Source organism: Rhipicephalus microplus, chromosome 1 (genome assembly GCF_043290135.1).
Source record: "Rhipicephalus microplus isolate Deutch F79 chromosome 1, USDA_Rmic, whole genome shotgun sequence".
NCBI lineage: Eukaryota > Metazoa > Arthropoda > Arachnida > Ixodida > Ixodidae > Rhipicephalus > Rhipicephalus microplus.
The window spans coordinates 64,634,735-64,649,851 of record NC_134700.1 but is presented as its reverse complement, the minus strand read 5'-3'; the positions used below and the strand labels follow the sequence as shown (position 1 = coordinate 64,649,851).

General features: G+C 41.6%; 1 protein-coding gene across 3 annotated transcripts in view; it reads left to right on the top strand.

Annotated features, from left to right (window-relative positions):
* Nucleotides 1-15,117, top strand: part of mEFG1 (mitochondrial translation elongation factor G 1) — a 154,512-nt gene that overhangs the window by 21,274 nt on the left and 118,121 nt on the right. For all 3 annotated transcript variants that reach the window (XM_075873820.1, XM_075873723.1, XM_075873771.1), the window contains exons 4-5: nt 5,294-5,500; nt 13,567-13,697. In XM_075873820.1, the coding sequence (XP_075729935.1) occupies nt 5,294-5,500; nt 13,567-13,697 (338 nt within the window). The remainder of the gene's footprint in view (nt 1-5,293; nt 5,501-13,566; nt 13,698-15,117) is intronic.

Genomic DNA, 15,117 nt, shown 5'->3' with positions numbered 1-15,117 from the left:
ATGTCTTCTAAAAATTTTAAATGATGAGTAAGAAGAGAGATAAAGCTTTATTGCACTGCTAAAGGCCTCCTGAGCCTAGTGCAAAAAACGGAACGACTCTATCAGTCTTTGTTAGAAAATGACAGATGTTCTAGCGAAGGCACATAGGCGAAAATCAAGAGTTGAGAAAACTGACTTTGAAAGTTCACTCTTGTTTGGAAGTTCACAACATGCCTGAAGCACTCAGAATCCTCCTGGGCAGTAATCCTGAGATGCTGTGGCCTTGGCCTCTGTAGAGCGCAACCCAGTTTTGCGCTTCTTTGTCGTGGAACAATGCGCCTTTTGAGCCCTCTTTACCCTTTTGGCATCCTTTTCGGCTGCTCGCCGCAAAGAGCAGTCTCCTGGATTGAAGCCCAGTTGAGCAGTGATCTCTTGCAGCGCACTCTTGCAGCCACCATTGAAACGGCAGACTGCATCTGCAACTGCACTTTCCACACTTCGAAGGGAGGCGAACTGGCTCTTGGACTGGAGTGACCAAATGAGGCTGTTCATACTCTCCACAGCGTTCTGGGTTTTTCCCTGCGCACACCTTTCAAGGAGCTCTTTGTTTGAGAGGCGCTTGTAGATTGGCAGCAGTGCCACTCGCACGTGAGGGGGCAGTTTATGTTTGTGAGGCGGCAGCGGCTCTCCCTTGGCCAATGCCTGATTGTGCGGGCACCAGGAGTCAGTCCCACTTGGGCACAGGTTGTGGTGTGGATCCTGGTCTGTGGATGTTACATGGTAATAAGTGGCCATGATGGCCCTCTCCATGCCAGGAACATCGTTGGGGTGGCTCTTAATGGCCCAGCCATAATAATTCGTCAACTTCTTTATCAGGCCCTGCGTCAGCCGGCCTTTGCCACCCATGCTCAGTCCTCGGCCTTTGGATTTGTGCTCATCAAGAAGGTTGCGCAAGGAAGTGCCCATTCTTTTTTTCACATGGTTCACACACTCCTGTTTCTTAATCACCATGTAGCCATACACCTTGTCTTGCGTGAGGGCAAGGTACGTACGGCTGTCACCGTCGCAGAGCACATTTTTTGCTCAGGGGCTTTTTTTTCGCACTTTTCGGCGACTAGCCTCGGCAAAAACACTATTTGCGGGATTTGTAGCGCACGTTTCGCTGTAATATTTTAGAACAAGGAAGTTGAAGGTCTGAAGATTACGAAAAAAAATAAATCAGAAAATCGCATATTTTGACCAAAATCGGCACTTTACTTGCCGCGCCCCCCCTTAACTTTTCATGAAACGTCACTCCAAGAAACTTCTGGTTTGTTAATTGCTACAGCGTCATTCCTGCATAAGTAATGGCTATTTCCTTATCAGTGGGTGTCGTGTTCCAAGTGTCATGTTCCAAGTTCAACACCAAGGCATGACATTGCTAAGATCATTTTGTAGCTGTTCACTGTCTGATTCACTTGAAATGTTGTGGTAAATACAGCAATCTTCCACATATAGTCTCACTTAGCATGACAAGTTTTCAGTTATATCATTAATAAGTAGTATTATAAAAAGCAGAGGCCCTAAGTCAGACCCCTGTGGCACACCTGGTTATAGTGAGACGTCTCAAGAGCAAACACCTCCATGTATCCCGCATTGGTTTCAATCTAGCAGGTACGCTTCCAACCACTTCAAGAGGGTATTTAGCAAATTTAGACTGGTCAACTTTTGTAGCAACAGGGTATGAGATACGATATCGAATGCTTTCCGAAAGTCTAAAAAGATGCAGTCAGCTTGCAAACCTGAGTTAATAAATCCTGCAATGTCATGGCAAAATTCTATCAGCTGAGTGTCACAGGAAAAGCCAGCCCTGAAGCCATGTTACATTGCTATAAAGAAGCTATTCTCTTGAAGGTGTGCTGTTAAATTCATGTAAATAACATGTTCTAATGTTATGCAAGCAACGTTTGTGAGTGAAATTGGCCTGTAGTTATATGTTATTGTTCTTAAACCCCATTTTCTCAAATGGAATAACATTTGCATTTTTCCAGTCTGAAGGTAGAGCTCCTACTTCAAGAGATATTTTAAATAGCAGTGTTAAGAAAGGGGGGACAGACAATGCACATTTTTTAGACAGAAATTTGAAATTAAGTCGGGACCAGTAGCTGTGTGGATGTTTATCTTCCACAGTAGTAATGCGATACCATCTTCAGACACCACAATTTTCCTCATCTGTGTGAGCTCACAGGCGTCATGCGATTTGGAAACCACGGCTTTTGACTGTGAAAACACACAGTGAAAATAAGCATTGAAGGCCTCTGCTTTTGCCATGATATTTGCGCCGTAGGTTTTTTCATCCATAACGTCAGTGATAGCATCACAGGAGTTCTTTTTGCTCTAGACATGTTTCCACATTTTCTTTGGATTAGTTTTAACTTTGTCTCCAAGAGTGCAAATAAACTGTTTTGTGCGCACTATGCATCAACCTTGCGATTGTTCTGCTCATTTCCTTCATCTTTACGTACAATGTAGGATTCGGCGAGGGGCAGTGCTTACAAAAAGCTCTATTTTTTTCTGTTAATCAACATACGGACTCATTGAGTAATCCATGGTTTATTGTTACTACTAGCAGGGCATCAAATAAGTTTGTATAATTGACTAGCCTTCTGGCGTCCCAGTGCCCTCCACGGTTGGGCAGTGTGCGTTTATGTATAGGGGCCATGGCGCAACTTTCGTAAATAGAATACACTTTGCAAGCCAGCGTATGGTTTACTAAAGCATTTGGAATGTTGTGGCATCATCATCAGGGTTGCATCGTGTTGCTTTTAAGTGAGCAATACTCAAGCTTGTTGCATAATCTAGTTTCTTTGCTGTCAAGCATGAAGTGGTTTTTGGCTGTGCCACTGTCGGTGGTCTTGAAGGGACCTTGAACCAAAAGCGAGTGTTGTTATTTGGAAACTCAAAGTCATCCAAAACATCATTGCAAGGACAAAATTGAAACATTTGGGCAATCAACCAGAACTTATTCACTTTTGCTGCTATCCTTTTGGACAGGACTGCATTGCATGCACTACTAACTGCACAAACAAATAATAAAAATATTGAATCCAAGTTTTTCTTAGAGTTAGTTCATGCTATAACTGAAGCTGTAACTGCTAGTATGGTGAAGTTTTTGCAATTTCCAGTAGTGATGTTCTGAAGGCAGGTACAGGTTTTGCCATACACTTGCACTTATCAATGGTGTGCAACTGGAGCTAATCATGAAGGCACACAGTTCAACTAATGATTATACACTGCAACCTTGATATAATGAACCCTGATATAACAAAGTATCAGTTGGAACGAAGGGAATGAAGAATACTGTTGCGATAGATAGTGTTAGGAATATACTTTTATAACGAATTTTGGATAAAACTTGTTTGTGTGTGAGGTGCAATTTTGTTATTAAGAGGTTTGAGTGTAATTATATTCTATGCTCTAAAATTCTTCACACAAAGTGCATGACAACTGGCACATCATGATGTGCTAAGTGCATACTTCCTCATGGACATTTCGGAGCTTTTTTTGGGATACTCTACCCAGGTTACATTTTTCTTATGGAAGTGTTATATAAAGCAGCTGAGACATTTTATTAGGCAACATCAATACTTGAGTAGAGCTCGAAAATGAAGCTATAAAAATTCTTATACTAAAATGAACAATGATCATAATCCCAGCTTAGTAGACCATATTTATGTGAAGCACATTATAGAAAGTAGACAAGGAGTTACTTGGACTGCTCTTTGTTCATCATCAAACAAAAATGCATTTTCTCAAGCTTAAGTTGAAAAAGAAACTTCCAGTAATGTAGATTTGGACTTACTACTATTATAAAAATGAAATGCAATATAGAGTAATGAAAGTATATTAGTTTGTCTGAAGCCTACCGTATTTATTTGTATATAGCAGCATGCTTTGGTTTTGACTATTGATTGTCTGCTCCTGCAGGTACGTAAAATAATACGAGCATAGAAACATCCGGGCTTTTAACCAGAGCTTATTCAAAAGCTCAGTCTCACTCTGCAAAATACTTTGCCTGCTATTCTTTCATTCTTGGTTTGTACAAATCAAATGAGGTTATTTTCTTTTAATGTGCAAGACACTTTTTGTTAGAAACATTGTGTGATATGATGTCATCAGGAAATGCAGAAATGTAGTGTGTTCTGTGAATGTAACCGAAAGGAGAAACACAAAACATTTATTATAGTATGCTTACGCAGTGGCATGCGCAATTTAGTGAGAAATAAAAACGTTAAAGGGCCAGTAAACAGGCTCCAACTTTTTTTTTACACCCCCCATACAAGCTCGGCAATTCGTAGATTAGACCTCAGTGATCACGTTTTCTGAATATTACGGCACTGCGCGCCGCTCAGAGCCTCTATTTCGAAAAACGATTCCCGCCCCTCTTTCCTACGCTTGACCGACCCCCTTGCATGTGCAGTGACGTCAACTTGGCGATCGGCGACATGACGTAGCACGCAGCTCACTGATTGGTCTAAATCAGGTCTGAAAAAATAGTAGTGAAGTCAATGCAGTTCCTGTTCCCACCCACAGTTATGAAACTGCCCCTTGTTTCTTGGCACTGCTGTGAAAGAACCAGCCTCGCAGTTGTCGCGTGCACATGTAGACTCCTCACTCAACTGCAGCGCCTGTGCGCACGCACGAACGTACTTTGCCCTTGACATGAGCAACACGGGTAAAAAGCGTTGCTGTGTCGTCGGCTGCAAATCGAGCGACTGGGCAGCGAAGAAGCATCGGCACTGGTTGCCTCACGATGGGGCCCTGCGCGCTGCATGGCTGAAGCGAATCGGCCATCTAGCGATGTACGTTGGAAACCTGATCGTTTGTGGTCGACACTTCGCACCTAATGCTTATACGGTTGACCCGCGGCTGGTGCTGCAAACGGTAAACAAACAACTACGCTTCACTGCAAGCGGAAGTGCGTTGTCACTGATCCAGTTCGCTGATGACATCAATCGCTGACGGGGTGTCACGTTGCTGAAGTGGGCGGAGTCACGACAATGGGCTACGCCTTCCCCCTTCATGGAAGAGAGAAGGGGAGTGAGGCCGCACGAAAATTTGAAACCAGCTTACATCGATTTTTTAACCCCTGTAACTTCCTTATCACGTATTCACAAAATTCTTGCAGGAGCATGTTTGCAAAGAAAAACTGCACATCGATCTTTTTTTAAAAATTTTTGGACCTCGGGGCTGTTTATTTGTCCTTTAAACACGGCTAAACTAGTGTGTTGTGCAACGTTGAAAAAAATGCTAAGTGTGCTCTTCTTAATTGAAGGTCAAAGGCAAGGACCAGGTGGGTGCAGTGATGGACTCGATGGAGTTGGAAAGACAGCGGGGCATCACGATCCAGTCAGCGGCCACTCAGGTGTACTGGGGCTCCACGGCCATCAACATCATCGACACTCCTGGCCATGTCGATTTCACCATCGAAGTGGAACGTGCCCTTCGTGTGCTTGACGGGGCTGTTCTCGTGCTCTGTGCGGTGAGTTAATTTTTATCTTCAATCACTGAGAATATGACATCATTTTGGGTGAGATGAATGCCTGAGTCACATTGGGCCAAGATAGTTATGACCCTGTCGTACAAGTCATACGAATTCTATTGCAGCACACTACGGGGGGCATTGTGTTGGCGTCTCTGGTATCACCATATACTGTGGCAGTCAAGAGCACATAGTGGAGTTCTGCATCACACTTTTAAAGCATGTCAAACTCTACGCTTACTGCTTATAAGATTAAAATTGGTTTCATAACTATTGCTTCATGGTAAAGCATAGATTGTATAGGCTACAATTGCACGTACACACTATTTATTAAAATGTATGCAATATCGAACACAAATATATTGCATGGAAAAAAATATTTGTGAATAAAACTCTTCACGTGAATGCGTGCCACCACAAAAATTTGTTAACCTTTTGTAGTCCAAACCGACGTTCCTACTGTTCTAGTGCGAAACTGGCTTGGCAGCTTCTGCCACCGCAAAGAAAATGAAATGAAGAAAAAATAATGAATTCCTCAAGAGATTGCACATCATGTATGGGAACCGTGCAGGCGCACTGCAGTTTGCACTGAACTCATCTTTAGACATTCTTGTCGTACCATGGCTGCCAGCTAACCACTGTGGCTGCTTTGTGCTGACGTTGAGTAGTGGCCTACAAAAAATCAGAAATAGTGAACATGGTCTCTGCACTGACTACTTGAACTTCACTAGTGTCATTGTCAACTTCCTCATCTCTTAATCAGCTTTAATCAACACTCAGGCACTGCCGACATGGAAATGTTTCCTCTGTGTTCCAGCATCGAAAGCAGACATTGTCTTCTTGTGTGACTATTTTGCATGGCATTTCAGCAGTGGATACTGATTTCTATGTTTGGTCATGTGTAGGCTTTTGCAAAGAGTGAATTTTATGTTCAAAGCGAATTTAAAGGGAATAGTAATTTTGGTTGAACAATATCGAATTGAATTCAAATAGTATGCATTACATATTGTAAAAAAAGGATGGGCATAGTTGTCATCATTTCATTTCATCAAGTCAGCATTTTCTTTAAATCGAAGCAAGGCCTGTGCAAATGCCTTGTTTGTTTTTTTTTTTCCTCAAAGAAAGTGGGAACAACTTTGAATAGTAGCGGGATTTGACTTTCAATAGAATGCAAGTGATAACATGTGATGTTCTAATATTTACTATAATTTTAGCATATAAGCCTGTATAACAACCTTTGAAACCTAAGAAATGATGAGTCAAATTGAGCGTAGTATGTTCATTTTACCTTAAAGTGGGGCTTTGTGGCAGTCGGATAGGTGTTTCCAGGTAGGTGTTTTCACAGCTTAGCACATGTTTACGTCTGTGAAAGTACCTTTACAGGAGGTTACATGCGAAATAATAAATTTAAATAGGTGCTTTCACGGCATAGCACATCTCCACTGCAATGAGACCACCTTTTCAAGGATTACAGTCGACTCCCGGTAATTCAAAGTCGCTTAATTGGAAGTTTCGGTTAATTAGAGATGAGCAAGTGGTCCCATCAGTTTTGCATGCAATCGTATAGAAAAAAAATGCTCGATAATTCAAAGTTAAAAACCCATAATATTGGTTAATTAGAAGTTTTTTCAATCAACAGTCTCGTCGCGACCGTAATTTTACAGTAAAATGGGGAACTTTTCATATGCCAAAACATCTGCCGGACCGCGCTGGTGTCTTCGCCATCACTACTGTCCGCAGCGCCACAGATCTTGAAGCGGCAATCTTTTTAACGCTGGCGAATCGCATCGGCGGCATCGACTGACTCTTTAGTTGACTTTTGTCGAGACTCGAGTGTGTCACCGCGTCACCCGCGCGCTGGGTTGATTCCACACGTGTTTCCGCGCTTCTGATTTTGAGTGTTGTGTTGGAGACGTACGTTTGATAATGGCAACTTGTGGCCCTTACCGAACGCTAGACCTAGCGACGAAAGTCGAAGTCTTGAAGGAAGTTGACCAGGGAGGCACCGCCAAACAAGACATTGCAAGAAAGTACGGCATTAAGCCTAACACGCTGTCGACTTTCATAAAGAATGAGCGCTCAATATTGGATGCGTTTGAAAGTGAAAAATTCAAGACATCGCGGAAGCGGATGCGCACCGGCGCCTACCCCGAGTTGGAGGAAGCACTGCTGATTTGGATCAGAGAGGCACGAAACAACAAACTTCCTCTCAGTGGTGAAGTCGTCACGGCAAAAGCATCATCGCTTGCTGAAATGTTGGGCATCAACGACAGACTATTTTTCCTCAAAACTGTCGCGCTTTTAAACTAATAAAAGTGCCATTTTTAGTGCTTTTTGCTTAATTCGAAGTTCGTTTAATTCGAAGTTTTTTGCGGTTCCCGTGAACTTCGTATTAACGGGAGTCGACTGTATATGCGAGGTAATAAAACATATTAGTTTAGCTTGAAAACTTCAAAATTTTTAATAATATCAATTTGAATGGAAGCAAATTTGAATACTCTAATATTTGTTGAAATATTTAAAGCATTTGAATATTCACACCAGCCTTGTTATGTGTACAGCAAGCTCAGGGAAGTTTCCGTGGTGCTTGGCATAATAAGTGAAAATTTAGTTGCATATCATTGAAGGATCAGTTAGAAATCTGAATTCCTAGATAAAATGAAAGCTACAGAGTTTTTTTTTTTTAAATTCTGGTTGGGCATTTAGAGCACATTGCAGGATTCCAGGTGTTCTCCTCTGGAACTGTAGTAGATGCTTCCTTATGTAGTACAGCTTTTCAACCAATTTAACGTTTTAGGGGAACTAGAGCCAGTCACAGACATACTGCATGTGATGTCAAGGGCTCTTCCACAAGGTCACAAGATGGTGTTTTGGTTGCAGCTTAAAGGTTGCTGCAAGCTGAGATAGCATGGCCAGCCTTTTTTGGCAACTTGCTTTTGCCTAACTGTAGCATTGCTTCGACTGGATGGTCTCATAGGATGCATTGTCATTGCACAGAGAATTGTGCTGAAACCAGAGTTTCAACTTATGTTCGTTGGGGGAGCAACCTTGCCTTGCTGCCCTGATGAAAACAATTTCTCTGGTTGAAAAAACTCCAGCGACACTTCTAGTTGAACAATTTCTAACCACCATACGCCTTAATCTTGCACTGAATTCATCTAGAGGCTCAAATTTTACGGCACGAACTAGTAAATTGACTCTGGCATTTTTCTCTATAAACATAGATCTGACCTCTCCTGTCCCAATTGCTCCTCTGTATACGCCAACCTGTCACCCTGCCTTTTCTACTTGCTCAGCAATCCAGCTTTTACCCTCCCCCTTTCCATTCCATCTGTAAAACACAGATTGAAGATGGAGCTCGGAGGCGAGGAAGAAGTAGTAGCCAGGGGCACGCTCTGCATATTTTTTTTTATTCCTGTTCTGTCAATAATAAACCGAAGACGTATCGGTTCTGCGGTCTCTCTGGTCCTTCTGAAACACCATCTGTCAAGAACAAGGGCCCATGGTCAAGGCTCTGAATGAAGACGTTTACTCCATCAGAGCTAGCTCCGCCTTTCTACTTCCTTCTTCTCTTTCTCTACATCTCTGTCGTGCCTCCCCCTAAGCCCATTCCCTACTTCTTTATTTTCAACACCCTCACCACCTGGCTCAACTGGATCGTCGCCGGAGGGGAAGAAGAATAGTGTCAACTGGTCGCACAGGCAGTCAAATGCTCGGCCTTTAGTTTGTGGCTTAAAATAGTCTCTTACAAATGTGTTCACTTCTAAAAGTACCATGTACAGTCGATCCCGGATATATCAAATTCGAAGGGGATCGCGAAATAGTTCGATGTATTGAGAATTTGAAATACAAAATATGCATATTTAAGGCCTAAATTGTAGAATTTCAGGCCTCTGAAATTGTTACAAAAGATAAGATAACGATTCACTCAAAAACAAGGTGTGAACTGCGGGTTACTGCACTTTATTTAGTCCGTAAACTTGTCTTGCTTCTTGCGCGCTGTCAAGTTCCAGTCATCCTTAATATCATTGAAGCTTTTCAAATAAGCTAACTTAGCTCCTTCGGCCCCAACGTTAGTAAACGCAGAATGCCGATGCAAGCTTTGTAGCGCGGCAAAAGCTCATTTAGCGGGGGGAGCGAAGGCGTTAGCACATTCACAATCGCACGGCTATACTTCCGCAGCACCGGCAACAGCAGCCAAAATCTCAGCATCGATGCAGTCAGAAACAGCAACATCGTCATCAGTACCGATGAAGTCGCTGCTGTCCGAGATGGTGCCCGGATATGCTGATAAGTCGCAGAATTCACTAAGGCACCGTACGCTGTTGTTAGCGGTCATGACGTGCCCGAAGTCATCACCTGGCCCGCAGGGAACGTTTACAACACAGTGTTTTACTTGACGTCGCTCTAAGCGCCAGTCATAATTTTTATCGATACATGCGGGTCAACGTTCAGTTCAACTCCCAAATGAGGATTTATCAGGAACGAGGCGAGAAGTGCACAAGACCATAAGGCGCAAAAGACGCAACGCCGAGTTTGTCCGAGTTCTCACCATGCACATGTTGGCGATATTGATGTCACTATGGCTTTGTAGCTGGCAGCAGCTGCTTTTAGGGACTTCGATGCAAAAAGATTTAAAAAAAAGCGTAGCCTCCGAGACACGTGTTTTGAAACCGAAAACACTGAAAATACGTGACAAGGTAGCACATATTGAAGGCCATGCTTTTCAGGCTTGCATGTCATTGTGTGCTAACAACAAGGAAGGGAATGTGAACCACATGCGAACATTGCACTGAGATCGTCCAGTCACTTCCCGTTCTCATTTTGGTGCCCTCGGAAATCGGTCTCTTGGAAAAAATTATGTCCGCGTGCTAAAACCTGCAGATCGTGAATCAAGCGTACAGATGTAGCAAGTGCCGCCCAACAAACCTGATCAGCGCGATGAAATAACACCCGTTTTTTTTTGTTGCCTGCACGCGAATAAGAATTAGAACTTGTTAGGATGCGGCCTAAAATTGATCAATATTTGCTAAGAAAAATGCACTTTCTGGGCTTAGGCGCGGCGCAGCGTTCAATATATCGGATGTCCCACTGTGCGGGAGTTCGATATACAGGTGCGCCGGTCCCATACTTTTTCATGGAAAGTTCAAGGAGAATTTTCAATTGTTCAATATAGCCAATACTTCGATATATCAGAGTTTGATATATTCGGGGCGAACTGCGGCACCATCCTTTTTAGTATGCTTTCTATGGTAAAATAAACCTCTCATTACAATGCTCCAGTGCAGCAATGTTGGACATAGCGATTGAATGCAACTTCGGTGCGCACCGCAGATGGCTCTCCGCACCTACCACGCAATCTTGCGGGTAGCTGTGAAAGCGACAGCTTTCACGGTGCAGTTGCACAGCATACCCAGAAACTGGTGTTGTCGCAAGATGACCAGCAAATGATACCTCCCAACCCACCCCACCCGGGACCTTGTTTTCGCTTCAGCTATGTGCAGCACCTCGTTAAAGGTGTGTGCCAGCTTCAAATAAAGGAATTGGAGCTGACAGACTGTGGCTTTTCTTCAAACAAGCAGTGCATAGTTTACTTGCACGCAAATGAAAGGTTTTCATTTCTATTCTACATTTTTTTTTTGTCAGCCCATTTATAACAAATAATGATAATAATGGTGGGATTTCTTTGGCACTTGGACATTCTTGTAAATAGGAATGTGCCAATATTCGAAATTTCGAATATTTATCTAATAGTCTATATATAGTGTTTGATCTCGTTTGCTCTCCTACGTCACTTACATACACAAGAAGGCAATGTGTCTACTAGGGTCTACTAGGGTACTTACGGCGAACGCTTTTGAAGACTAATGGATGTGAAGCTCTTGGCTTACAAAACATATATAAGACCAACACTTGAATACGCTGCAGCAGTATGGAACCCGCACACAAATAAACTAGAAAATATTCAAAGAAAGGCAGCTAGGTTTATTTTCAATTCATACAGTTGGAAAACACCGCCTAGCGCTGTTTGAACTTCAGCAAATCTAGAATCTCTACAAAGCCGACGCCTTCGCAAAAGGCTAAAAATATTCTATATGGTATACCATTACAAGCTTGGAATCAGGAAAATCACGTACTTGAAATCTTTTATGCAGCAGCGTCCCACTTGATCTTTCCATAAAAAAAAAGCTAGCGAAATTTTGTGCAAAACTAACTCTTATATGAATTCTTTTTTCCCCCGTACAATCCGAGATAGGAACCGTTTGCCCAGAGAAATAATCGAGTGCCCTTCTGTTTCCGCATTCACTGCCGCAATTCAAGGGACAGAATGATAGCACTTTAATTGCTAGTACTGTAGCAATGGGTCATAAGAGCTTCCCTCATGAGTCGGCTATCATTGCTCGATGTATTCTTTTTTTTTTCAGTTATACCTCTGATAATACGGAATGTGTTAAAATCTAAAATTTACTCAACAGAAACTTGTTTTCTTTTCCCATGATTTCAAGCATTAGACAACGCATTGTATCAAGTATCACTACTTACGTTGGCCTACCCATTGTTCGTCATTACATATTGTATTACTGTATTGTAGTGCCACATCTCACACACCATTTGATTCTTTTTTGCTGTTTTGTTTGTAAGGTCTTTTTTTTATTGTTCAAGTGCATTTCCATTGAAAATCCTCCACTTCTGCTTAAGGCCTGGAAATTCAGGCTAGCAGTATTGAATAAATAAATAAATAAAATTTTACTATATGAAAATTCAAACTTCCCAAAGAAAAATACAATCAGCGCTGATTGAAAGTGACCCCTTAGGATTTTTAATATGCTTCACCTTATCACATTGTATTGCGGCAAAGCTCTCTTTCAAGCTTCACTTCGGTCGCAAATGTATTGACTTGAAAAAACTATATTTCCAACATGGCGATTATAGATGTGGCAGAGGTGGGAACTCAATTAGTGCTGTTTTGAACCTGGAATATGGGCAGAAAGTTCGAAAAATCAGACGCCAAAGATCTTTAGCAACCAAAATCTCAGATGTTTATGTATGTTGACATCTACGAGGCAGACTTGAAACTCCTAACTCCAAGAGGAGCACAGCCTTGTCTGCCACATTATTTGGGCTTCCAGAGAAGTTGAAGGAGGAGAAGTAGCTGAGGAAATAGCATCTGTGCCTTTCACATGTTAAGTGTTGGCGGCAACACTTTGAATGCCCCAAGTCATCTGCATAAATACAATTCGGCCTCTGCATTGCCTTATTCTTGATAAGACAACTAAGAAGTACCACCTTGCAAGCACTTCATCAACCTAGCCAAAAAGAAAAAAAAAACACTTTCATGTTTTCATTTCATTAAGAACATGCTGAGTAATCCTCTCCAACTTATTATCTGCAATTTCACTTCAAGGTATCGAAAAATAATCTACAAATGTTCGATTTGATTCACACTGATACTTCAATATTCGAATTCGCTTCGGACTAGAAACTTTGCTCAGTGCATTGCTCTAGTAGTTACAAGTGGAATGCACTGTACTACTACTACTACTACTACTACTACTACTACTACTACTACTACTACTACTACTACTACTACTACTACTACTACTACTACTACTATGCCTTGCTTAGCAAACATCACCTGGACAAATGCCTTGTTTGAACACACAGTGCTCTTATCATCGCTGACCACAGTATGTGACTATCTAATGCAAAACATTGATGCAGACACTGGGAAGCCTCTTACCGTTGCTGTGCTGACATCAAACTTGTAGGGTTTTTTGTTGCATATTCCAGAGGAAACTTCATGGCATTTGGTTTTGTACTGCTTGCTTTATCTGTTTTTTTTTTTATATCAAGCTTGAACATTTCAGCATGTCTTCCAAATATGTCAAATTTTAACCGTTGTTGAAAGTCGAAGAAAGTGTCCGTACGGCAGGTCTTTCAGCTTAGGCATTGGAGGTTGTGTTATTAAGTAGAAGCTGCATTTGAGGCCAAGCAGCCTCTTTGTAGACTTTATGCGAGTGTCAGTTGCATTTCACCGTCTCGTTTGCTGGCTTGGGTGTGTGCAGGTTGGTGGGGTGCAGTCACAGACACTGACTGTGTGTCGTCAGATGCGCCGCTACTCGGTGCCGTGTGTGGCTTTCATCAACAAGCTGGACCGCATGGGTGCTAATCCACTCAAAGTTCTGGGACAACTCAGGTACACTGACCCGTGTCTTTATGGTGTCATATTTACTACATCTTTGTGGGCTGATCAATACCATTTCTAATAAAATAAAAAAATAGAGGTACTACCAATAAAATACATAGAAGGGTGTTCAAGCTATTGGGCTAAAGTTGTCTTATGTTTGGTGGTGCAGTTTGGCATCATCCACCCTGCACTTAGTATCGCTTTTCTGTCACATGCAGTGTAGTGCACATATCACAACACCAAATATAATGATATGCCCCTTCTAATAACAAAATCTTATATAATGCTCTATTTTTTCATGGCCTTTATGTGAAAAAGTAAGCCTATATAGTGATATAATCATTGGCAACATATTGACTCAAGTTAATGTAGCGTCCTTAATTATAGCCCCAAATGATGTCTTTAGCCATTTTTAGATGCCTGTGGCTATAAAAGAAGTAATTTTAAAAGCATGGAACAAATATCACATTTCTCTGATTTTTGAAGGTTTTAAACACATTTATTGAAACTCGAAGTATATGCACTGACAGGAGGGTAATAATTCTGATCAACAGTAGGGCGCCTACCGTCTATTTAAAGCAAACGTTTAGTTTGAAAGTTTAATAAAAAATGAGATACTTTAAAGTAGAAGTATTGAAAACTCGTTACAAGTACCATAAACTAATTGCAGTGGAGAAATTCACAAGGTGGGGGCCTAGAGAGATCCAGTGTTGCGGTTGAATGAAAGAAGAAATGAGCTTGAGTAGTTGCAATCACGTGGCACATGGAACCACTTCCTCACATTTTGAGACGCAGCAGAGAGCTGAGCGCACGGTGTTCCAGAGTGCTCATGTTTTTTTTTTTTTTGGTACGAGCAAGAATCATCGTTTGAATCTTCTGGAGATTTATTTGACTTTCATTACAGCAAAATAATTACAAGAGGCTGCTTTTTCCATGTCCCAAAGCCACAACGGGTTCTTTGCATGAAGATCTTCAATTCTCACATTCGGCGTAACTGCCCAACTCCACTAGTAAATATTTACCACCTAACTCTGCTTATTAGAAAGCTTATTATTGTAAGTTTCTTACTGTCCCAAATAATTACAAAAGGGTAATACATTAATGTAAATAAATCAAAAACTAAATGTGTGTTGTTCCATGCATTCAGCATTTTAGGTAAAATCGATGACTATGTAACTCTTGGGCCATTTCAAATCAAGATAGAAAAACAGATTAAGCTAATGAGTGTAATTTTTCTAGGATATATGTGCTGAAATGATCATGTGAAAATTATTTGCCAAAATTAAGTGGAGCAGCTAGTGTAAATAAATCGGAACCGTCATGCTTTTCCTGTTATATTTTGTTACAATTTGCAATCTTTAACTGTCACCTATATTACAGCACACTAGATGGGGAACGCAACATTATCTGACCTGCAGCAAATATTCAT